The sequence below is a fragment of the Microcaecilia unicolor genome, chromosome 3 (assembly GCF_901765095.1).
Source record: "Microcaecilia unicolor chromosome 3, aMicUni1.1, whole genome shotgun sequence".
Classification (NCBI taxonomy): domain Eukaryota; kingdom Metazoa; phylum Chordata; class Amphibia; order Gymnophiona; family Siphonopidae; genus Microcaecilia; species Microcaecilia unicolor.
The window spans coordinates 362,430,331-362,456,098 of record NC_044033.1 but is presented as its reverse complement, the minus strand read 5'-3'; the positions used below and the strand labels follow the sequence as shown (position 1 = coordinate 362,456,098).

The 25,768-nt window shown below is 44.3% G+C and overlaps 2 protein-coding genes across 3 annotated transcripts in view; one reads left to right on the top strand and one right to left on the bottom strand.

Moving 5' to 3' along the window:
* Nucleotides 1–587, bottom strand: part of LOC115464759 (nephrocan-like) — a 60,220-nt gene extending 59,633 nt beyond the window's left edge. The window contains exon 1 of the mRNA XM_030195112.1: nt 500–587. Within this exon, the coding sequence (XP_030050972.1) occupies nt 500–587 (88 nt within the window). The remainder of the gene's footprint in view (nt 1–499) is intronic.
* A 10,680-nt stretch (nt 588–11,267) lies between these two features.
* GOPC (golgi associated PDZ and coiled-coil motif containing) overlaps nt 11,268–25,768 on the top strand; it is a 147,639-nt gene continuing 133,138 nt past the window's right edge. For both annotated transcript variants that reach the window (XM_030198546.1, XM_030198545.1), the window contains exon 1: nt 11,268–11,895. In XM_030198546.1, the coding sequence (XP_030054406.1) occupies nt 11,620–11,895 (276 nt within the window). In that variant the 5' untranslated portion in view covers nt 11,268–11,619. The remainder of the gene's footprint in view (nt 11,896–25,768) is intronic.

Sequence of the window (25,768 nt, the reverse complement as noted above, 5' to 3'; positions counted from 1 at the left end):
TCCCACTGCAACTCCTTGTGACTCTGGGCAAGTCACTTAACCCTCCATTGCCCCTGGTACAAAATAAGTACCTGAATATATGTAAACCGCTTTGAATGTAGTTGCAAAAACCTCAGAAAGGTGGTATATCATGTCCCAGTTCCCTTTAATTCTCGATCTTCTTTTGTACACAGAAGTACTTCATCCCCTATACTATATAGTTCCTTTGGATTGTTGCAGCCCAAGTGCATGACCCTGAACTTTTTAGTATTAAATCTTAGTTGCCAATTTCTGAACCACTGTTCAAGTATCACAGCCACGGGGGCCATGCTCAGAAGCATAGCCAGGCTGAGGGCGTGAGGGGAGCGGAGAGCAGACTGCCAATGGCGTCAGCATGTATTATAAGCGTGACAGATCATATAAAAAATAGGTGCCGGTAAAAGTCCATTTGGGGAAACGGGCCAATCCCCTGCTAACCTACCTAGCTACGCTTCTGGCCATGCTGGGCATCCTGACTCACCTTCTGCTTCCAGGGATTGGGCACCATGGCACACTCGAGGTTTGCGGCAGGTGGTCGGTCCTGGCGGGTCACCGGCATCCTGTGGCATTAGTCAGGGCGGTCTGCTCTCTCCTTGGTCTCGTGGCACCCCCTGATGTTGGCTTCCTGGGGTGCATGTGCACGCCAAAGATCTGCTCTTGAAGGAGCAGCAGTTGGAAGTTGCGGGATGCCGGAAGAGCCCAACTTCCGGTCTGGGGGTATTTGAGGGAGGTTCCTGCTTCCCTTCATTGCCTTTGCAACGAGGTCTCTTGCATTGCCTTGCCTGCTGAGTCTCGTCTTTTCTTGGCTCCAGCCTGCTTTACCTGGCCTTCTACCTGCCTGCCTTGTCTCCAGCCCAGCCTGCCTTGCTAGTCTCCAGTCCGGCCTCCTTTGCCTAGCCTCCAACCTAGTCTTCTGCCTAGCTTGCCGCCTGTCAGGTTCTCAGGTTCAGAGCCCGCGGGGCCGGGCTCTGGAGCAAACGTGAGCCCTTGGGCTGCTGACGAGGAGCGACAGCAGCAGGCAAAACCCACCAACCAATGCTGGGCAAGCACACCGGCACCGGCAGGGACTGCAGGCACCGCCCAGTGAGCCGGAACACATGGACTGGAATCCCCCGGACTGGAGGACACAGAACTGGAACACTGGACTGCAATCCCCCGGACTGGAACACACACCGGACCGGAACACACTGGACTGGAGCACACCAGACTGGAACACCCTGGACTGGTCCCCCGGACTGGAGGACACAGGACCGGAACACGGGACTGGAGCACACTGGACTGGTCCAACAGCTTCACCTGTACTTAGCTACTAAACCCCCCAAGAGTTGAGCTCCTGGGTTCGAGTAGCCGACAGGACTTACTGGATACCGGATGACATAGGGACCAGGACTGGAAACAGAAGTGCTCCTAAACCTAAACTGATCTACTTGCTCCCAAGCCCTAAACCAGTAGGAGTGTTCCTAACAGTAAACTGACAAAAGGACTTCCTAAGCCCTATACTAAACAGGAGCTCCTAAGCCCTGCTCAAGAAAGGGACTTCCTAAGCCCTAAACTAACAGAGCAGGGTACTAAATACAAAGCTAACACAGGCGCTACTAAGCACCAAGCTACAAGCAGAGCTTTACACTAATAAGCTAAACACAAAACTAAACCAGCTACCTAAGCACTGCTCTAGCAAGCTAGATACAACTAACAAGGTGCTTCCTAAGCACTACTCTGGCAAGCAACCAGAAGAGCTCCTAGCACTAAAAGGGAAGATAGGGGAGCCACAAGGAGGGAAGCTAACACATAAGCCAAAAGTGCTTCTAAAGCACCAAACACCAACAGCAAAGACTGCAATGCTCCCAATAGCACAATCCCAGAAGTACTTCTAACAGCAAACTCTGCAGTGTTCCTAACAACACCAAACCCCGAAGTACTTCTATCAACAACAGAGCTTCCAAAGCCCTACACACAGCAATGCTTCCAAAACCAAGAGGGAAAAGCAGGGGGACCAAACACACAAACACCAGTGCACACTGCACTAACACTAACCTGGACCTTAGCAAAAGCAAGCAGGGACCCTAGACACATTAAAAGCAGGAAACCGGCCAAAGAGTCGGTTGGGCCGCTGGACGAAAATGGTGTTAAAGGGGCGATCAAGGAGGACAAAGCCGTAGCGGAGAAATTAAACGAATTCTTTGCTTCGGTCTTCACCGAGGAGGATTTGGGGGGGACACCGGTGCCGGAAAGAATATTTGAAGCGGGGGAATCGGAGAAACTAAACAAATTCTCTGTAACCTTGGAGGATGTAATGGGTCAGTTCAGCAAGCTGAAGAGTAGTAAATCACCGGGACCTGATGGTATTCATCCCAGAGTATTAATAGAACTAAAAAATGAACTTGCGGAGCTACTGTTAGAAATATGCAATCTGTCCCTAAAATCGAGTGTAATACCGGAAGACTGGAGGGTAGCCAATGTTACTCCGATTTTTAAGAAGGGTTCCAGAGGAGATCCGGGAAATTATAGACCGGTGAGTCTGACGTCGGTGCCGGGCAAGATGGTGGAGGCTATTATTAAGAATAAAATTGCAGAGCATATACAAAAACATGGACTGATGAGACAAAGTCAGCACGGATTTAGTGAAGGGAAGTCTTGCCTCACCAATCTAATGCATTTTTTTGAGGGGGTAAGCAAACATGTGGACAATGGGGAGCCGGTTGATATTGTATATCTGGATTTTCAGAAGGCGTTTGACAAAGTGCCGCACGAAAGACTCCTGAAGAAATTGCAGAGTCATGGAATCGGAGGTAGGGTATTATTATGGATTAAGAACTGGTTGAAAGATAGGAAGCAGAGAGTAGGATTGCGTGGCCAGTATTCTCAGTGGAGGAGGGTAGTTAGTGGGGTCCCGCAGGGGTCTGTGCTGGGTCCGTTGCTTTTTAATGTATTTATAAATGACCTAGAGATGGGAATAACTAGTGAGGTAATTAAATTCGCCGATGACACAAAATTATTCAGGGTCGTCAAGTCGCAGGAGGAATGTGAACGATTACAGGAGGACCTTGCGAGACTGGGAGAATGGGCGTGCAAGTGGCAGATGAAGTTCAATGTTGACAAGTGCAAAGTGATGCATGTGGGTAAGAGGAACCCGAATTATAGCTACGTCTTGCAAGGTTCCGCGTTAGGAGTTACGGATCAAGAAAGGGATCTGGGTGTCGTCGTCGATGATACGCTGAAACCTTCTGCTCAGTGTGCTGCTGCGGCTAGGAAAGCGAATAGAATGTTGGGTGTTATTAAGAAGGGTATGGAGTCCAGGTGTGCGGATGTTATAATGCCGTTGTATCGCTCCATGGTGCGACCGCACCTGGAGTATTGTGTTCAGTACTGGTCTCCGTATCTCAAAAAAGATATAGTAGAATTGGAAAAGGTACAGCGAAGGGCGACGAAAATGATAGTGGGGATGGGACGACTTTCCTATGAAGAGAGGCTGAGAAGGCTAGGGCTTTTCAGCTTGGAGAAGAGACGGCTGAGGGGAGATATGATAGAAGTGTATAAAATAATGAGTGGAATGGATCGGGTGGATGTGAAGCGACTGTTCACGCTATCCAAAAATACTAGGACTAGAGGGCATGAGTTGAAGCTACAGTGTGGTAAATTTAAAACGAATCGGAGAAAATTTTTCTTCACCCAACGTGTAATTAGACTCTGGAATTCATTGCCGGAGAACGTGGTACGGGCGGTTAGCTTGACGGAGTTTAAAAAGGGGTTAGATAGATTCCTAAAGGACAAGTCCATAGACCGCTATTAAATGGACTGGAAAAATTCCTCATTTTTAGGTACAACTTGTCTGGAATGTTTTTACGTTTGGGGAGCGTGCCAGGTGCCCTTGACCTGGATTGGCCACTGTCGGTGACAGGATGCTGGGCTAGATGGACCTTTGGTCTTTCCCAGTATGGCACTACTTATGTACTTATGTACTTATGTACAATGTCAGAAGTGCACACTGCACCACCCTACCTAAAGCAAACACAACTGTTGCAAAGGCCCTGAAGGAAACAAGACCACTTCCTTATCAAGGCCCTCCCTGATGATGTCACACTCCCTAGACCTAGGCAAAAGCACACTGACCCAGAGAGGCCCAACCCACACCAATGCAAAACTGTGAAACACTTGAAGCCAGTACACCCAAAGAGAGGTAGAGCAACTCAGGCAACATACCCACAGGTGCAGTGTAGTGAAACAATTAGAGCCATGCTGCTGGAAGCTGCCAGCACAGAGAGACAGAGCCAGCTCAGAAAGGACAGAGAAAAGAAACAGAAGCCAGCTAAGAAGCTGACCCCCAGGAAAGAGGTAAGTTTGAGAGGGGTTCAGACCCCAATCATAACACCGCCAGTCGGGGCTCGACTAACCTTTGGGTCAACCAGGTAGCACCAACTCAGCTGCAGCCCAAGGAGCTCATCTTTCCTGAACTAGATACCTCCTCATATTATATGTACCCTCTGGGGGTCTACCCTATTACAGAGATTGGAATCATCCACAAACAGACAAACCTTACTAGTCTTTCTGCTATATTGTAACGGGTCCGAAAATCAGGAGACGAAAGACAAATTGGTTCCAAAACAAAACAGCTTTTTATTGCTAGCAATTCACACAGCACCGAGTACAATCTCAGAATACTGTGTGTCGAGCGTCATCTGACACCCGTTCTTATACAGATTACTAGTCATGCGCATAAAACGCATCATACGTCACACACACACATGCGCAGTACAGGCACATGCGCAATACATTAGTAGTTCTGTAGTTCTCACAGAGAAAAGATACGTCAGTTTCATAGCTTTCATAGAAATTGTTACTTTGCAAGAAATGTAACTTATTGCAGTGTTCCAGCACATCTACACAATACAGCCTCTATGCATGGATCACGAGACTGGGCTGGCAGAGCCAGCTGCATACAACCCTAAATTGCTGACTACTACAATTTGTTATCTAGCTGCTGGTTAACAAATACATACTACTAGTAAAAGTCTAAACTGCACAGGTTTTGGTCTTAGTCTAGGCTCATTATATGTAAGGCACAAAAGGTCCAGTGCATTAATAAAGTATGGCTAAAAGGCCAAAAGCAGAGGTAGAGTCCATAAGTATAAGTCCATCAGTAGGCACAAAACATGAGGTTGTTCTGGTGGTCAGTAGTATTCATAGTATTCGAGTAGTATCCAGCGTTCCACCCCTTCAATATCACTCACAAAGGACCGATCTCTGCAGCACACCACTTACCACTACTCTCTGTCTCCTTCCACTTAACCAGTTTTTAACCCAGTCAGTCACTTTAAGGTCCATATCAAAGGCATTCAGTTTATTTATCAATCACCTATGCAGAACTATGTCAAAGGCTTTGCTAAAATCCAAGTACACCACATCAAGCGCCCCTCCCATATCCAGCTGTTTGGTCACCCAAAGAAATCAATCAGATTTGTCTGACAAGATCTGCCTCTAGTAAAACCATGATGCCTCGGATCCTGCAGTCCATTCAGTTCTAGAACACTCACAATCCTCTCTGCGTTAGAAACGTTGCCATTACTTTACTCACCACTGAGGCCTGTAATTCCCAACCTCCTCCTTACTTCTGCTCTTGTGCAGAGGGACTATATCCACCCTTCTTCAGTCTTCTGGGATCACTTCAGTGAGTCCATACTCTTCTACTACTACTACTAATAGCATTTATATAGCGCTACCAGACGCACGCAGCGCTGAACATTTGACATAGAGAGATAGTCCCTGCTCAAAGAGCTTACAATCTAGGTAAAACAGACAGACAAGACATTACGGGCAAGGGAATTACAGGGTAAAGAGGAACAGGGGAGGAGGAGGGCAATGAGTAGCAGCTAGGAGCCAAAGGCAGCAGTGAAAAGGTGAGCCTTCAGCATAGATTTAAAAACAGGTAGAGATGGAGCTAGACGTATGGGCTCGGGAAGACGGTTCCAGGCATAAGGTACAGCAAGATAAAAGGAACGAAGTCTGGAGTTAGTGGTGGAGGAGAAGGGAGACGACGAGAGACTTGCTCAGAGAGCGGAGTTCACGGGGAGGAATGTAGGGAGAGATGAGAGAGGAGAGGTAATGAGGGGTCATAGAGTGGATGCATTTAAAGGTCAGTAAGAGAAGTTTGAATTGTATACGGAGCGGACAGGGAGCCAGTGAAGAGACTTGAGAAGTGGGCTAGTGTGGGCATAACGATTCTGGCGGAAAATAAGTCGAGCTGAAGAATTCTGGACAGATTGTAGAGGAGAAAGATGATTGAGCGGAAGATCAGTGAGAAGTAAATTGCAATAGTCCAGGCGAGAAGTAACAAGGGTGTGAAGCTGTGTTGGTTTTTTTTTTTAAATTCTTGGAGTGGTTTTGCCACCCCATTTTGTTCTTGGTGTTATCCATGTAAGGAACACCTCATCTCCTCTTCTGACCCCAAAGCCTTCAATATCCTTTAGTTCACTGTTTCTCAAGTTATTCCTGGCATATCCTCTGGCCAGCCTGGTTTTCAGGATATTCACATTGAACATGCAAGAGAGAGAGAACAATTCATTTATTTTGAGCATCTGTGTATTCCACCACATCTTACATTCTCAGCAGATTACAAAATAACATTAGAAATAATATGACAATACACCATCAACTTAACCTATGATCACCTTAAAATTATAAGGTTCTATGTCCACCTTAGTATGACAGAGAACTTTATGACTCTAAGGTGAGGCTATGCTACAGTAAACAGAAGGATATAAAAAGACAAATATTTAACCCATAACTCACTAAGCAATAAATCAGACCATTTAAACACCTAATTCAACGTTCTGAACATTTATAATCCTCCACTGTATACCATCCTGGCTCATGCATACTCTTCATGGATATACTGAAAGCCAGACAGGTTAAGGCATATGCCACAAATGGTATGAGAAACACTGCTTTGTTTCAGTATTTCTCAACCAGTGTGACATGGAAAAATCACCACTGATGCTCAGAGCCAGACTATCATCTAGGCTCTACTCTCAGCACTGTGCAGCAGTGGTGGCTCTTAAACTTGATTGCAGGAGTTTCTTTCTGGTAATATGTATGGTTACACCTCTAATTAACAACTATAAAAGCTAGGGTGTGGGAGTTAACAGGCAGAAGATACCTGGGCCAAGGATTATGCAGCACACACACATTACACATGGCGGTACCATCCCCCTTTCACCCTCCTGATCCCTAAATTGAGAAGGGAAGAACATACACTGAGTTATGGATGTGTTTTGGCAGCAATAGTCATGAAGAAGCCAAGGTAACCAACCAGCCTGCTGCCTATACCACATTGACTTCTCCCTTCTTCTGCACATTATCAGTAAAGTGGGCTAAATAAATGAATAAATAAATAAGCTTGTCTGTAAACAATTGCTCCATTGTGACAGACTCATGAATGACTCTGCCCCCTCTGTTTTAAAATTTGGAGGAAAAAAAAAAGTCTGTTGGGCCTTTCAGTGCTTCCTTGCTCTTCTTTGAAATGGTATCGATCAGGTACCGCATACAGTTTAAGCTTCTCCTTTTAACCTACAAATGCACTCAATCTACAGCCCCTGCCTACCTCTCTACCCTCATCTCCCCTTACATTCCTACCCGTAACCTCCGTTCTCAAGACAAATCCCTCCTGTCAGTACCCTTCTCCACCACCGCCAACTCCAGGCTCCGCCCTTTCTGCCTCGCCTCACCCCATGCCTGGAATAATCTCCCTGAGCCCATACGCCAGGCCCCCTCCCTGCCCATCTTCAAAGCCTTGCTCAAAACCCACCTCTTCAATGTCGCCTTCGGCACCTAACCATCATACCTCTATTCAGGAAACCTGGACTGCCCCTACTTGACATTTCGCCCTTTAGATTGTAAGCTCCTTGGAGCAGGGACTGCCCTTTATATCAATTTATGTTAATCTGTACAGAGCTGCGTAACCCTAGTAGCGCTCTAGAAATGTTAAGTAGTAGTAGTAGTAGTACTTTGAACTACATCAACAGTGCCTGCTCTGGAGAGGCTAGTGTGGCCACACATCTTTGGGAATGGAAGTGTGCCTTGGGTTTCAAAAGGTTAGGACATACTGTTCTAGTCTATATGTACTTTATTAACTGGCTGGGTCTCCTGATGCTGGTCGCAACAGCACCTGATGCTTTTTCTCTCTTGTGGCAGCAGCTGGTGTCAGGACAAAGGCTCTACCCTGGCCTCCTTTCTCAAGAAGAGGGTGAGGAAAATAGGGCATGGGTATAAACGAGTCCTCGAGTATGATGAGAACACAGGGAAGGGAAGGAGGGAGAGAAAAAAATTTAACTTTTTTTTTTTTTGGGGGGGGGGGGGGGGGGAGACATGGTACTGCTAAATGTATGCTAGGCAGAACAGAGAAGCTTATACAAAAACAAAAAATAGAGAAGAGGCTTAAAGAGTGACAGAGGAACCTGCTAAAAACAAGGATTGATAGGATAAGTAACAAAGAAAAATGAGGACTATGAGGCTCAGATAGAAGATAGGGAAGTTGGAGGGCTCAGAATGGATGAGAGATGAAAGGAGTCTTGGTAAGCAATGGGGCTGAAAGCTAGGGGAACAGAAGGTGAACAAAAAGTGAACAGTACCGCCAAGTGTCAAAGTTCAAGGACGGTATATTTTAATACAGTCCTGGAATTTTGGCATCCCCTATCTTGATTCTGCAATATTGATTTAAAATTGTAGAAGCACAGACTCTAAGGTGTTCATTTTCAAAGCACATATAGACGTTTTTCTGCCGAATCCACCTAAATCACCATTATCAAACGCATGCTCAGAAAACGTCTAAGTGGGTGAAAAGGGGCATTCTGGGGGAATGTCATGGGTGGCATTACAGGATGGACATTTTGTAGCAATATCGGATAGCAGGCTGAGAGTGGAGAGGTGGCGTTGGTCACTGTGTGAAGGAGAATAGAGAGTTGGAGAATGGTTTGTCTGCCCCAATCTGAAAGCTTTGACCCCCACATTTCCTGCCTTACCTTTTCTCTATCTCACCTCCTGAATCCCTTCATCACCCTCTTAGGCCCCACCCACACCCATCCATTGCTATCTCTCAGGCCCCTTTCCCCTTTTGCTCCGTCCCTTGCCCAAATCTCCACACCTCTCTTTGGACCCCCCTTACCTGTCTTGTCGCGCTATAGAAGTGTTAAGTAGTAGTAGTACTGTTTCTCTCCTCATACCTCTGTTTGTCCACGTGCTGTGTGCTGGTACTGTTGGTGGCAGTGGCATAGCCACGGTGGCCTTGGGGGCCTGGATTCCCAATTTGGATTTGAGGCCCCCAAAGTCTGCTGGTTTGGCTGGTGGGGGTCCCACTAGCCTGTTCAGTGCTTGGACGTTTGGTTTGTGAAATGTGGAAAGCAGAACTGCCACTGATTGTGGAATATGTAATAAAATAAAAAGTAAAGGTTACACATGATCCTGCAGACTCAAGGGCTGTTAGGGAGCAATTTCTCCAAATGAGTTTAGTTTGTGAATACTATGACACTCCTAAGCCAGGGCATGTGAAGTAGGATCTGAGCTCTCAGATATACTGCTAACACTTGCCATAAGCATTGTGCCAAACAGAGTTTCCCTCTGAAGTTTGTAAGATGAGTAGGAGGCTGAGTTGAGGGAGCGAGGCAGACTTACGCTGAAGCAAGTTATAAAAAACCACCAAAACAAAATGAAAACCCAAAGATCATTAAAAAAAAAATCACTTTAGCAGCAGCTGCCATGCAGAAAGGTGGTATATAGAGGTTGTGTGTGAGGTGTATAATGGAGAAGTTCAGAGGGCAAAACTGATGTATGAGTGCTGGAGGGCAGGCTAGACAGTTACAAATAAGCCAGGACAATTAATCATCATTTTAAAGAAGAGACTGGGGATGCAAGTTGCATGAACGACAGAATCTGAGCAAAAGTGATTATAAATAAGAAAACCTCTTTAAGAGTTTGAAAAATATTGTCTAATATAAATGAAATTCACCCCTTTGACAACAGATAACTTCTGGAACTAATGTTTATTTCTCAAGAAGGGAAATTTGAGCTACCTGATTAGCGCATGAGCATGGGAGCCCTTAGCACCTCCTAATTAGGTGGCGCTAATGGCCACACGCTAACGGGGAAATTAGTGTGCAGCCATTAAAAAAAACCAAACCCTCCCTGAGACTGTGGCCATTTTTCAGCTGTGCTAGAAAGTGACCCATGTGCTAATTGTAGCGCTAGTCACTTTCTAGAGTGCCTTAGTAAAAAGAAAACCCCAAAATATCTATGTATTTCTTACCATTTTTCACATTTTTTGTATGATGTATGCAAAATATTGATAATGGTAATTTGTATACTATTTATTTCGCCATTTCCTTCACTTCAGCCTGTGGGAAACAAATTAGTGCTGTAGATACTGAACCCAGTACAGAGGGAATATTGTTTTAAATGTAGTAAAGCTCTTCTCTGAGGCATGCACAAGTAAAACAAATATTTACTTTAGCGAGAACAGGGAAAATCCTTATTTGCTACGCCCATGCAAAAGATGTCTTAACAGCATTATTTGTATTAGTATTTGCCATTACATTAATGTTTCCTGTGTAAACAGCACGTGAAATGCCAAAGAAAAGTTAAGTAGCTGGCTGTGGTATTTTTAAAGATTGAAAAGTGGCTGCAGATCCTAAAAAGATTGGGCACCCCACTGAGCGGGTCTCTTCTTCCGCTGCTTTTGCCAATAATATTTAGAACATACCCAGATTTTCCTCCTTCATACAAAGTATACTGTTAAAATGGGATACACGAAACGAGCCCCTAAATTCATCAAGAAACACAGCAACACAGATTTGTAAAGCTTCTTTTATGAAAACGAGCTAGCGGTCCCTGGTGCGGTAATGCCGATAAATCCCATTCACTGTTGTGGGCTTCATCTGCATTGCCGCGCGGCTTGATAAAAAAAAATGACCTAAAATAGTAATACTACAGTCACAAACCCACACTAAAAAAGGTTGAATCAACATATCCAAACCGGCTCACAAAGTTTTGTGTGTGTAAAATAATGATTTTAATTTTTCACGTCATGCGTTTCCTATAGGCCCAACAGCACCTTCAATCATGTGACCTTTGGCCCCACATCGACTGCATCAGGCTCGGTTGCAACGTCCTGTGCCGGTGTGGCAGGCAAAAGTAGAGGATCGCAGTCTGGGACCAGAGAAGGTGGTGCTTGTGTCACTGTCATAACAAGCGCCGCTGCCGGCAGGAAGCAGTTGGGAAACGCAGCAACTGAGGACACAACACAACTTTGCTACTTATCTTTCGCCTCTTCTCCTTGCCCCCCTCCTACCCATAGCGCCGCGTCCGACCCCTGCCATTCTCTTCTTGCTGCAGTGACGAACTTTTTATCTGCAGCGGACGCTTCAATCTGTGACCGCGCGCGCACCACCACACCCAACAGCTCCCACCCCCCCCCCCACCGCTTGCGCCATCCTGCCCCGCTTGTCCTCGCGCCCCTCCACCCGCTAGCCAGCCTAGCGCCGGACGTTAGCGGTGCGCAGCGCGAGGCTCGCGCTGTTTGCGGTTGGTCTGGAGGAGGACGAGGCTGCCGCTGTCATGTCCGCCATGGGCAGCGAGTGCTCGGCGGTGGCGGGGAGTGGGTGTTCGCCCTGCGCTCTGGGACCGGGCATGTCCATGTTCCGTTGGCTGGAGGTTCTGGAGAAGGAGTTTGACAAAGCATTCGTGGACGTGGATCTACTGCTGGGCGAGATCGATCCCGACCAGGCCGACATCACGTACGAGGGGCGGCAGAAAATGACCGGCCTGAGCTCGTGCTTCGCGCAGCTGTGTCATAAAGCGCAGACCATCTTCCAGATCAACCACAAGTTGGAGGTGAGAGCCATGCGTGACCTTTCTGGATCCCATCTCTTCATTTTGCTGTTATTACTATTGAGTCAGATTTATTTCATTCTTTTCGTTTTGTATATTACTTTGGCAACATTTGTATATATATATATATATATATATATGTATATATATATATATATGTATATATATATATATATATATATATATACATACAGTGGGGGAAATAAGTATTTGATCCCTTGCTGATTTTGTAAGTTTGCCCACTGACAAAGACATGAGCAGCCCATAATTGAAGGGTAGGTTATTGGTAACAGTGAGAGATAGCACATCAGAAATTAAATCCGGAAAATCACATTGTGGAAAGTATATGAATTTATTTGCATTCTGCAGAGGGAAATAAGTATTTAATCCCTCTGGCAAACAAGACCTAATACTTGGTGGCAAAACCCTTGTTGGCAAGCACAGCGAGCGGTCAGACGTCTTCTGTAGTTGATGATGAGGTTTGCACACATGTCAGGAGGAATTTTGGTCCACTCCTCTTTGCAGATCATCTCTAAATCATTAAGAGTTCTGGGCTGTCGCTTGGCAACTCGCAGCTTCAGCTCCCTCCATAAGTTTTCAATGGGATTAAGGTCTGGTGACTGGCTAGGCCACTCCATGACCCTAATGTGCTTCTTCCTGAGCCACTCCTTTGTTGCCTTGGCTGTATGTTTTGGGTCATTGTCGTGCTGGAAGACCCAGCCACGACCCATTTTTAAGGCCCTGGCGGAGGGAAGGAGGTTGTCACTCAGAATTGTACGGTACATGGCCCCATCCATTCTCCCATTGATGCGGTGAAGTAGTCCTGTGCCCTTAGCAGAGAAACACCCCCAAAACATAACATTTCCACCTCCATGCTTGACAGTGGGGACGGTGTTCTTTGGGTCATAGGCAGCATTTCTCTTCCTCCAAACACGGCGAGTTGAGTTCATGCCAAAGAGCTCAATTTTTGTCTCATCTGACCACAGCACCTTCTCCCAATCACTCTCGGCATCATCCAGGTGTTCACTGGCAAACTTCAGACGGGCCGTCACATGTGCCTTCCGGAGCAGGGGGACCTTGCGGGCACTGCAGGATTGCAATCCGTTATGTCGTAATGTGTTACCAATGGTTTTCGTGGTGACAGTGGTCCCAGCTGCCTTGAGATCATTGACAAGTTCCCCTCTTGTAGTTGTAGGCTGATTTCTAACCTTCCTCATGATCAAGGATACCCCACGAGGTGAGATTTTGCGTGGAGCCCCAGATCTTTGTCGATTGACAGTCATTTTGTACTTCTTCCATTTTCTTACTATGGCACCAACAGTTGTCTCCTTCTCGCCCAGCGTCTTACTGATGGTTTTGTAGCCCATTCCAGCCTTGTGCAGGTGTATGATCTTGTCCCTGACATCCTTAGACAGCTCCTTGCTCTTGGCCATTTTGTAGAGGTTAGAGTCTGACTGATTCACTGAGTCTGTGGACAGGTGTCTTTCATACAGGTGACCATTGCCGACAGCTGTCTGTCATGCAGGTAACGAGTTGATTTGGAGCATCTACCTGGTCTGTAGGGGCCAGATCTCTTACTGGTTGGTGGGGGATCAAATACTTATTTCCCTCTGCAGAATGCAAATAAATTCATATACTTTCCACAATGTGATTTTCCGGATTAAATTTGTGATGTGCTATCTCTCACTGTTACCAATAACCTACCCTTCAATTATGGGCTGCTCATGTCTTTGTCAGTGGGCAAACTTACAAAATCAGCAAGGGATCAAATACTTATTTCCCCCACTGTATATATATATATATATATATATATATATATACACACACACACACATTTGTAACAATACCACCAAATAGGATACGTTGTAAGCCACATTGAGCCTGCAAAAAGGTGGGATAATGTGGGGTATAAATTAAATAAATATATTGTCCTGTTAATAAAGTATCCAGCTGAAGCTGCCGTCCTAGCTACTCTATTCGTTGTCTCTACTGTTTACACGGTTTCATAGGGAGAATGAGTGGGTTTCGCACTTTGTCCCATTCTGCAGATAAGTGCCCACCTGTGCTTTCTGGTGTGTATCATCCCCCAGTGCCCCAGAGCAGAGAGCACTTATGCTTGAGTATAAGGCTTCACGTGTTTGCTGGATGTGTGAAGAGAAAGGTGGCCATAAAAATTCATTTTGGGGAACTGAGCCAATTTTGTTGTGCTGTTGTTACTACTAAATAGTTTTGTTTTTAAAATATGAAAGGCCCTTATATTCTGCCATGTCTATGCTTTTCAAGGCCATCTGCTTTTAAGACAGTCTTCAGATTGATTTTCCACACTTGGAGTTATTCATATTGGGATTACAGTTCTTTTATTATGATTCCATTTGTTGACTGGAGGATTATGCATCCATGCCAAGTCCATGTCCATCCTGGGACTAAGAAATGGGATCCCTATTTAGGTGTTTTTTTATTATATGATTTCCTTATGGGTGGTAGTGGTTGTCTCTTTGTGACCTAGTATCTGCTCAAAAACCAGTGAACTCAGTTACATGAAATTTTAGATGTAAGTCTTGCACAGAGTGGACAATAACACTTTGAGAGAGCGGACATATTTTATATACTTCTTGATTAAAGAACCATTTTAGCTTGTATGACTAGAAGTGGTGGGAGTATACATTGTTTGCTTTCAGCTGAGTGACCAGTGATGTTTCTATACAGAAATATTTGGAGTGGCAATAGGGGCAAGCTAGGTATTGCAGGAGAGGGGCAAAGTGACATTTTTTCATATTAGTTCACTCCTACATCATGCTCCCCAACCCCCTTCAAACTGGTTATTAAAAAAAAAACAACCACCAAAAAATACAAGATAAAAATCCAGAGGGTTTCTGTGCAATAAAGCAGTGACTTTTTTTCAACCTTTTTCATCTCCTGGCATACTGACAAGGTGCAAAAATTATCAGGGCATATATCTGTTTTTTTAAAGGCTATATATTGTATCATTTAACAAATGAGTATTAAGATTAAAATTATTAAAGTTAAGTAATTTAAAATTTTAATCGTGTCTTAAGTAAAAATATCCAACTATAAAGATAACACAAGTTGGCAAAAGGGCAACAATACACTACAAAGATAACGAAATTAGCCACAAATAACATGCATTTAAAAACAACAATTTTAAACCTCAGACCTCTGAGAATACAATACGATATGATTTGTTTAACTAAAAAATAGTTTGAAGTTTTGTTTCTCATTCACTTACATAAGAACATAATATTGCCATACTGGGAAAGATCAAAGGTCCATCGAACCCAGCATCCTATTTCCAACAGTGGCCAATCCAGGTCACAAATAGCAGGCAAGATCCCAAAAATGTACAAAACATTTTATACTGCTTTAATTAGCATAGTTTTAAACAACCAAGACCTCAAATTTCCTGATAAGGAATACACAAAGTATTGCAAGAACCACTATCATACATAGGAGTCAATTTTTAAAAGAAAACAAGAGGAAAAAAGAATAGCATTAAAAACTCCTAGTTATCGGAGAAAAATCTACTGATTCAAAAAAAAAAAAAAAACAACCCTCTTTCAAGTGAATGAACACACAGAAGAATTTTTTTTTAAATATAGGTAAATCCACACATCACTAATAAATCTTAATAATACTTCAAGCTTTGAACAAAGCAAGTAAGCTTACTGCATTCAGTGTCCATTGCAAGAAATCAAAGGAACATAACCAAAAAAACACAAGCATAGCCAGCAATAAAAAGTTCACTTAGCTGGAACGTGTATCCCTCGATGTAGCTCAAACCGAGCCTCAATGTACGACACTGAACAGTGTACTGCTAGTTTCCTTTGACAGTTTTCTTCTTTTTCTTCAACAAGAGCGCCTTGTTTTGCTGCTGTCCATGCTGCTTCAGGAAGAATCCGAAAATATCAATGGATTTTACACTACCGTCACTGGCTTAAAGATGGTGCAGGGAAATGCACAGACGCCAAAGATTTAAATGGCCAATCCTGATCAGCTGACCAATCCAGTGCATCAGACGAGAACATCTTGCAACACAGGGGACCTACTGTTCAAAAAAACCCCAGAATGGATCCACACTTCAGGCAAATGGAATTGCCGGGGAAAAACTAAAAATAATTATAAGCATTCCATTCCACATTTCTATTAAGACCCTGTGGTTCAACTGTGTTCAGCTTATATATCCATTGCTGTTCTTTGTGCCACAATACCTTTTTAATATCCCCACTCTCTTACCCAAACACACTTTATCAATGACAATACATCTCGTGTGGTTATACTGATGTTTAAACTGCTGGCAATGTCTCACTAGGAGCTTCAACTTTCTCATGAATTATGCAATGGCGGTGTTCAATTACTCGTGTTTTAAATTTCCTTGTAGTGTATCTTATATATAACAAGTCACAAGTACATCTAAATGCATAAACTACATTTTCCGAATACAAGTAGTACTATATTTCAATTTAAGCTCCTTTCTGTTCTGCCAAGACAGTGTTGAACTCTCAATGGTTACAGAACAAATAGAGCAATGTCCACATTTCTTGTGTTCACCCTTAAAATATTACTTTTCTGTCCACACATCTGAAAAACTCAATTTGTCCTGAAGAGTGCAGTTACGAGCATAAGATATCATTAATCTTTGACCTTGAAATACATCAGTCATTTGCATAACATTCCAATGCTTCTTAATGATAGATGCTATTTTAGATGACATTTTGGTGCATTTTAATATACAAGGAACCACCGGTAAAATAGCCTTATCTTCTCTTGATTCTAATAAAGATTCCCTATGATTATACAATACACAAAAGATTTTTTTATGAGTTTGTCTGGATAGCCTCTATCCTTAAATTTGCTCTTCAGCTTCTCAGAAGATTGTTTATATTTGTGAGTGGTGTCACAAATCCTCCTATATCGCAGGAACTGTGAAAATGGAATACTGTTTTTAAGGTGAATAGGGTGCATGCGTGCTGTCATAGGATAATAAAGAATTTCTTTCAGTAGGTTTGGAGTATACATCCGTCTTAAGCACCCCATGTTCCTTTTTAACCAAAACATCCAAGAAATTGATATGTTCAAAATGATAAATGTATTCATATTTAATAGTAGAGTGACAGTAATTAAAAATTTGAACAAACTCATGTAATTCTTCCACAGTGCCGTCACACAGTACAAAAATGTAACATATGCATCTCCCCCCATTATATTTTCCTTTATGAAAGCTTGGTAGAGGGTAAACGTAGCGTTCCTCAAACTGACCCATAAAAATATGTTTCTTTGGTTATGTTCCTTTGATTATTATTATTTTTTTTTTTGCAGTGGACATGGAATGCAGTAAGCTTACTTGCTTTGTTCAAGCTTGACGTATTGTTATTATTATTATCCTATAAAATAATTTGCACCTCCAACGTTCCATCACTGTCTGGCTGCCTGGGTTCGCAACATCTGATGACGTCAGCCAGCGTTCCATTCCCCCTCACTGCCCCACCCTCGCGTCAAAACGTAATGACGTCAGAGGGCGGAACAGTGAGAGGGAAGGGAATACTTGGACATTTTTCAGCCATAATGGAACAAAACCGTCCAAGACTAACACTAAGACGTTTTGAGTTAGACCTGTTTTTATAATGAATAAGGCACAAAAAAGGTGCCCTAAATGACCACTGGAGGGAATCAGGGGTGACTTCCCCTTACTCCCACAGTGGTCACTAACTCCCTCCCACCCCCCAAAAATGTAATTAAAAACATTACTTGCCAGCCTCAGATGTTATACTCGGGTCCATTAGAGCATGCAGGTCCCTGGAATAGTCCAGTGGTGGGTGCAGTGCGCTGCAGCCAGTTGGACCGAGGCCCATACCGCTCCTTACCTGTTACACTTGTGGAGGAAACTGTGAGCCCTCCAAAACTCACCAGAAACCCACTGTACCCACATATAGGTGCTCCCTTCACTCATAAGGGCTATGGTAGTGGTGTACAGTTGGGGGTAGTGGGTTTTGGAGGGCTCAGGAGACAACAAGGTAAGGGAGCAATAGTGAGATGTGTACCTGGGAGCATTTTATGAAGTCCACTGCAGTGCCCCCTAGGGTGCCCTATTGCTTTCCTGGCATTTCAGGGGGACCAGTTTAGTAAAAATGCTGGCTCCTCCTACATCCCAATGGCTTGATTTTGTGCGTTTTGCACTTGGACGTTTTTTTGTTTGAAAATGGACCAAAAAACAAAGTGTTCAAATCACAGAACCTTGTGTTTTTGAAAACAAAAGATAGACGTTTTTCTTTTTTGAAAATGACCTTCTTTTCTGTTCAGATTTTGGGCGTTCTTTACAAAATGTCCAAAGTCGGACTTAGAAGTCATATCGAAAATGCTCCTCTTTGTGTATTATTCCCTATTGGGAGATTTGAGGTCTTGGTTGTTAAAACTGTGCTTAATTAGAGCACATGAATGAGACACAAAGTTCAAACTATTTTTGGTTAAGCTTTGTCAATTTCTATATAGTTTGTGGTCCCATAGAGCTAGGATAGGTTCACGGTATGATACAATACCTTGTATTCTGCATTAGCCAAAAATCAGTTGTATGCGAAGCACACTGAGAAAACCAATTATTACTGGGAAGTGCAAAATTATTTAAAAGTTGAAATATGGTATTAGGTTGAGAAAACAGGTGTTATCCTACAAATTTCTGAAACTGAAAAAAAAAATTGAAGACCTATTTAAATGTAATATGGTTGTCTAAAATCTTAATATCTGTTGGCAAACTACTCCATTCTTTAGCTGCCTGATATATAAAAATATATTAAACTTTAATGTTTCCATATCATACCTTTAAGACTAGGGAAATAGCATTTCCTTCCACCAGTAATAACTAATAAATGATCCATGTATATTGGGGCATGCCGAGCTAAGATCTTATGAATCAGACAACAAAATTTAAAAGTAACTCTTACTTCTGTAGGAAGCCAGTGCAGTTGTTGGAATTTGGGTGGGGGGGGGGGAGGAGTAACAAACCAAGCCAAACTTACAAGCATCACATAAGATAAGATGGGCTGCTGTGTTCTGATGTGCTTATAACGTCTTTCATGCTCTCTCCGTACAACCAGCATATAAAATATTAAAATAATCTAAGTGAATGAAAGTAAAAGTCAGAACAATCAAAATGATTGAAATGGAAAAAAATTGCAAATCTGGCATAGTTGTCTGTCTAAACACCTTTTTGGACAATAAATTAATCTGTGTATCCCAAATCAATGAGGGTTCAAATATTACACTTAAAATTCTTAATGCAGATTCCACTGATATTTAAGTTTTGACAGGATAATGGTGATGGGCTTAACTATAGAAATTTAGACTTATCCTTATTCAATTTTAACAGATGGGATGTGAGCTTTCCACAAACAATCCTGTACTTTGTGTAATAATTACCATATTTTTACCAGTGGGAAACTGTGATATCGTCTGCATAAGTTAAAACTTTTACACCTTTGTTAACAACTGTCTCAAAAAGAATGCATTGAAATATTAAAAAGAATTGAGGAGAGCAGAAAATCCTATGGCACCCTGTTTCTGATGACACAGAAATTTGATAACTCCCTAGAAATCTTAAAACTGTTTAGGTTATCCCTTTTAAGACAGCCTTCAAACCAGTTAAGAACTTCACTTGTTATTCTTATTTCACTTAAAATCGAGATTCCATAGCATCCCACAGATCAATCCAGAGACTTGTGGGTTTTGTCCCTCTACCAGCAGGTGGACATAGAGAGAACTTCAGAGGTTTACTATATGTAGTCATGTGCAGCCGTCTCAACCTCGGTATTCTCTCTATCTAGCAGATGGAGGGTCATAACTGTGCAGCTCTGGATTGATCCGGCTCCTGGAGTTCCCTTCGGGACCAGTTGAGCCTGGATTGGGGTTCAGGTCCCTGTATGGGAATCTTTGGTGCAAACCTGGTGGTGCCAGGTCCCTCCCATCCTCTCCTAGCGCCCTTCCATATTCCCTGGGCTGAGTGTCCTGTGGAGTTGAGCTGACCTGCCCCGAGGTAAGATTTTTTTTCTTTGGATAAATTGACTGGAGGATTCTTGGGCAGAAGTGGCGCATGGGGGGGGGGGGGGGGTACCCTTTGGGCGGCTCTGTTGGGACATCGGCCCCTTCAGAAACTGTGAAGCGCTGCTCTCGATGTGGGAGCCGGTGGGCAGCATCAGGGGAATGCGATGTGTGTGTGCGGCAGTCCGTGTTGGAGAAGCAGTGCACCCCGGGCTTCCTTGTGTCCGGCGACGGCATAGTCATTTCGGGAAGTCTTTTGGCTAGAACCTCGGGCCCCTCATTGCCACATGCGTTGGCAGGCACCATTTTCTCTCTTGCCCCGCATTCAAGCCTGTAAGGGTCAGCCTTCCGTGGTTCTACCTGCAGAGGGGTTGCTTTTCTCAGGGGATTTAGTTGATGCTAGTTCCTCCGGGTTGGCAAATGACCCCTTTTATCCAGAATTTGTGCTTTTTAATGCACAAAGCTTTCATCTTAAAGTAGTCTGGGGAGGGTCTCTAGCTTCCACGTCTTCCCAGCCTGGGCCTGCTATTTCTCCCTCGCACCCTCTCTTGCCTAAACGCCCCAGGGTGGAAGTCCTGGAGCTGGAGAACGCTTCAGAGGGCGAAGACAGGTTTTTTTCCTGAGGGATCTCCCTCGGAGTCCATGGATTTTCCAGTGGTGACTGATCTTCCTCCTGAGGAAGGGAATGACCCTACCGCGGCGTGACTTTCGTAGGAAAGAGCTTTCCAATCTTATTGTTTGGGCGCTGGAAATTTCGGAATTTCTCCGCTGGAAACTTCTTCTACCCCTACTCCTCCTTCAGTTATGTCTGGTACCAGGTGCCCGGCCAGTTCCTTTCATATCCATGAGGCTATGAAAATTCTCATTACAGCCCAATGGGACACACCAGACAGTGGTCTCAAGGTGGCCCATGCCATGGGTCACCTTTATGTGCTTCCAGCGCCGGTTTTGGAGGCCCACAAGCTCCCCACGGTCGATTCTTTAATCACTGCAGTCACCAAAAAGACCAACTTGGCGGTGGAGGGAGGTATGGCGCTTAAGGACCCTCAGGACTGTAAGTTGGAGTCCTGCCTTATGCTATCCTTTGAGGTGGCAGCGCTTAGTCTTCAGGCTTCGGTGTGCGGTTCCTATGCAGCTTGGGCATGCCTGTCATGGGTATAGAAGGCCTCCACTATGGAGGAACTGGTTACTTTTTTGCCGGCTGTAGAGTCCATCTTGTGTATTTGGTGGATCTTCTTTATGACCTTCTACAGGCCTCTGCCAAAGGGGGTGGCCTTTGCAGTCAAGGCACGCCGTTGGTTATGGCTTCCAAATCTTGCCTCGTGAGACTGCCTTTCTGGTGGAAACTTCTCTTCTGTGAGGATCTGGAAAAGATTGTTAAAGCACTAGGGGACTCCAAAGGACAATGTCTCCCAGAAGATAAGCCGAAGTCTTCAAGGGCTGGTTTGCCCCACGCTCGCTTTCGAGAGTCTTGGCTTTACTGGCCCAGCCATGTGGGTGCTTTCCAGAAGCCTCGTTTTGTGCAGAAACCTCAGCTTTTTCAAGGGGATCACCATTCCGCAACCTCATGCCGTAGAGCACAGCCAGCGGCCAGAGCTTTCCAATGATGGGGCCATGGTCCATCCCCTTCTGGTCATTGGGGGATGTCTGGTTCTCTTCCTGGGGGAATGGACCAGGGTAATCTCCAATGAATGGATCTTGGAAGTCATCCGGGACGGGTACAAGCTAGAGTTCGCTCACCATTTGGCAGATTTCTTTCTTGAGTATCCTTGCAAGTGCTCAGCCAAGCTAAGGGCGGTTCAGCAGACCTTGGAAAGTTTGCTGCGGCTCGGAGTGGTCCATCCGGTACCGCTTGCACAGAAGTAGATCAGGGTCATTACTCCATTTACTTTGTGGTTCCCAAAAAGGGAGGCTTGTTTCGGCCAGTTCTGGAATGCAAGGGCGTAAACAGGGCATTACGAATTTGTAATTTTCGCATGGAAACTGCATTCCGTGATTGCGGCAGTGCAACCAGGGGAGTTTTTGACTGCTCTCTATCTCAAAGAGGTATATCTTCACATTCCTATTTAGCCTCCTCTTCAGCGCATTCTCTGTTTCGTGGTGCTCGGGCGCCATTTTCAGTTTCATGCCATGCCCTTCAGACTCACTACTGCACCTTGGACCTTTTCCAAGGTCTTAGTGGTAGTAGCAGCCTTCCTTCAGATGGAAGGGATTCAGGTGCATCCCTACTTAGACGATTGGCTCATTCGAGCTACATCTTAAGAGGAGAGCTTACAAGCAACGTACCGGGTGGTCAACCTCCTACAGTCTATGATCTGAGTCATCAATCTGCCCAAATGTCATCTGTGGCCTTCACAGTCCCTGGAGTATCTGGGGATCTTGTTTGACACCTGGGCGGGGTTGGTGTCCCTCCCGCCTACCCGCTTTCTTCAGCTGCAGAACCAGTTATGCAAGTTGCTGCAGCCTTCGGCACAGAGGGCTTGGGATTACGTGCAGGTGGTGGGGGTCAATGGTGTCAACTTTGGATGTGGTCATGTGGGCCAGGAGTCGCATGCATCCCCTACAGTGGCAGTGGCATGAAACTCGGAATGGCTGCAAGGCAGGACTAGCGACACAACTGGCCGTTGACGTATAGACTCCTGTGCCACTCGAACTGCATCAAAACAAGCAGGGTGGCGGAAAACAGGCAAGTGCAGAACTCGCACTACAAATTGCTGCTGACCTCCTGACTCCTGCTCTGCAAGGACTACATTGTACTCTCTCTCACACACACTGTCTGTTGCGCACTCTCTCTGTCTATCTCACACACACACAGTCTGTCGCGCACTCTCTCTGTCTCACACACACTTTCTTGGTCACAGACACACTCTCTGTCTCTCACACACACTCTCTCTCTCTCACACACACTCACTCTCACACTCTCTCTCTCTCTCACACTTGCACACAGTCTAATTCTCACACACTCTCTCAGAGGAGAGGGAGCAGAGCCTGGAACTCGGATGAGGGAGGGGGCCAAGCTGGAACTCGGAGGATAACCTTGCTAGCGCCCGTTTCATTTCTGTGAGAAATGGGCCTGTTTTACTAGTGTAAAATGAAAAACCTAAGTACTGTTCTAGTTCCAAAGTCACCAAGCTCTCAGTCAATTTAGTAAAGAATGGAATTGAGGTGGCTAGCCTATAGTTGGCTTTAAGAGCGAGAGATTGTTTTTTTTTATCTTTCAATATAGTTGTAATAATTATTTCTCCTAAATTTCAAGGGAATTTACCCAAGGATAGTTGTTCCTGAATGCAGTCATATAACATGAAAAGCGCGAGCTACTTGTATCAAATAAGGAGAACAAATATCCAATGGACAGTAAGATGTACTATACTTTTTAAATAGCTCAACAAAATCATTCCAGTAAATCGTAGAAAAGTTAGAATATCTCCTGGTAGTCCTTCAGTGGTGCAGAGTTTTGTAAGTTCATGAGTTATATCAGAAATGGACTCTGGAAACCCTGCTCTAAGGTTCCCACCAGGTAAAGTATATGACATTTCCTTAGTATCTGGGCTGTACCATCCTTAAGAATTGGGTGTTGTCCCTTCTTGCTAGCAGATGGAGATGGAGAAACTGAACTTTTGCAGTGATAATATCAGTATAACCTGCAGGCTGCGGCATTTCTCTACCTCCAGCAGGTGTTGGAAATGGTATTTCAAGCGGACGAGTCGGAGAAACTTACTGACTTCACGGTAAACCTGGAGGACGTAATGGGGCAGTTCAGCAAACTGAAGAGTAGCAAATCTCCTGGACCGGATGGTATTCATCCTAGAGTACTGATAGAACTGAAAAATGAGCTTGCGGAGCTACTGCTAGTGATATGCAACTTATCCTTAAAATCGAGCGTGGTACCGGAAGATTGGAGGGTGGCCAATGTAACGCCGATTTCTAAAAAAGGCTCCAGGGGAGATCCGGGAAATTATAGACCGGTGACCCTGACGTCAGTGCCGGGGAAAATGGTAGAGGCTATTATTAAAAACAAAATTACAGAGCACATCCGAGGACATGGATTACTGAGACCGAGTCAGTACGGCTTTTGTGTGGGGAAATCTTGCCTGACCAATTTACTTCAATTCTTTGAAGGAGTAAACAAACATGTAGACAAAGGGGAACCGGTTGATATTGTGTATCTGGATTTCCAAAAGGCGTTTGACAAGGTACCTCATGAAAGGCTACAGAGGAAATTGGAGGGTCATGGGATAGGAGGAAATGTCCTATTGTGGATTAAAAACTGGTTGAAGGATAGGAAACAGAGAGTGGGGTTAAATGGGCAGTATTGACAATGGAGAAGGGTAGTTAGTGGGGTTCCTCAGGTGTCTGTGCTAGGACCTTACGAGACTGGGAGACTGGGTGTCTAAATGGCAGATGACGTTTAATGTGAGCATGCGCAAAATGATGCATGTGGGAAAGAGGAACCCGAATTATAGCTATGTCATGCAAGGTTCCACATTAGGATTCACCGACCAAGAAAGGGATTTAGATGTCGTCGTTGATGATACGTTGAAACCTTTTGCTCAGTGTGTTGCGGTGGCTATGAAAGCAAATAGAATGTTAGGTATTATTAGGAAAGGAATGGAAAACAAAAATGAGGACGTTATAATGCCTTTGTATCGCTCCATGGTGCGACCGCACCTCGAATATTGTATACAATTCTGGTCGCCGTGTCTCAAAAAAGATATAATGGAATTAGAAAAGGTGCAGAGAAGGGAGACGAAAATGATAAAGGGGATGGGACGACTTCCGTATGAGGAAAGGCTAAAGCGGCTGGGGCTCTTCAGCTTGTGAAAAGACGGCTGAGGGGAGATAATGATGGAGCTCTATAAAATAATGAGTGGAGTTGAACGAGTAGACATGAAGCATCTGTTTACTCTTTCCAAAAATATTAGGACTAGGGGGCATGCGATGAAGCTACAATGTAGTAGATTTAAAACGAATCAGAGAAAATGTTTCTTCACTCAACGTGTAATTGAACTCTGGAATTCATTGCCAGAAAATGTGGTAAAGGCGGTTAGCTTAGCAGGGTTTAAAAAAGGTTTGGACAGCTTCCTAAAGGAAAAGTCCATAGACTATTATTAAATTGGACTTGGGGAAAATCTACTATTTCTGGGATAAGCAGCATAAAATTATTTGCACTTTTTGGGGGATCTTGCCAGGTATTTGTGACCTGGATTGGACACTGTTGGAAACAGGATGCTGAGCTTGATAGACCTTTGGTCTGTCCCAGTATGACAATACTTATGTTCTTATTTAACATGGGGACGCCCAATCCCCCTATCTGTTTTTAGTTGATAAGAGAACCTCTGACCCACTCTGAAACCTTTTTTTTTTTGTATAGGGAGGGGAGTAGCCATAAATAAATTTATTTTGGTTAAGTGAGAGCTGCAATCCTACCTACCCAGGAAAGCTGTAAATCATTCCATATGTGTAACTCTGTTAATAATTGCCATAATTTAGGTGGGACATGTAATTGATAGATGGCTGCTAAATTGGAAGCAAAATTAATCCCTGTATATTCCCTAGCAGGGAAATAGATTCATAGGAACCACAATATTGGAGATTTTTATTCGGCTTAAGCAACTGTATCACAGCCGCTAACAGCCAAGAAAGCATCACTGTATCGCAATCTATAGAGTTATACACTTTGGTCAACACCGGAGCCAATTACTAAAATCATTAAGGCAAGGTGTTTTGGCCCAAGTCAAACTCTTTATTCACCCAGAGGACTTCCTCAGTAATGATAGGAGCAGATAACATGTTCTTTTCAGAAGGGGCCAAAACTGGTAACTCTGTCCTC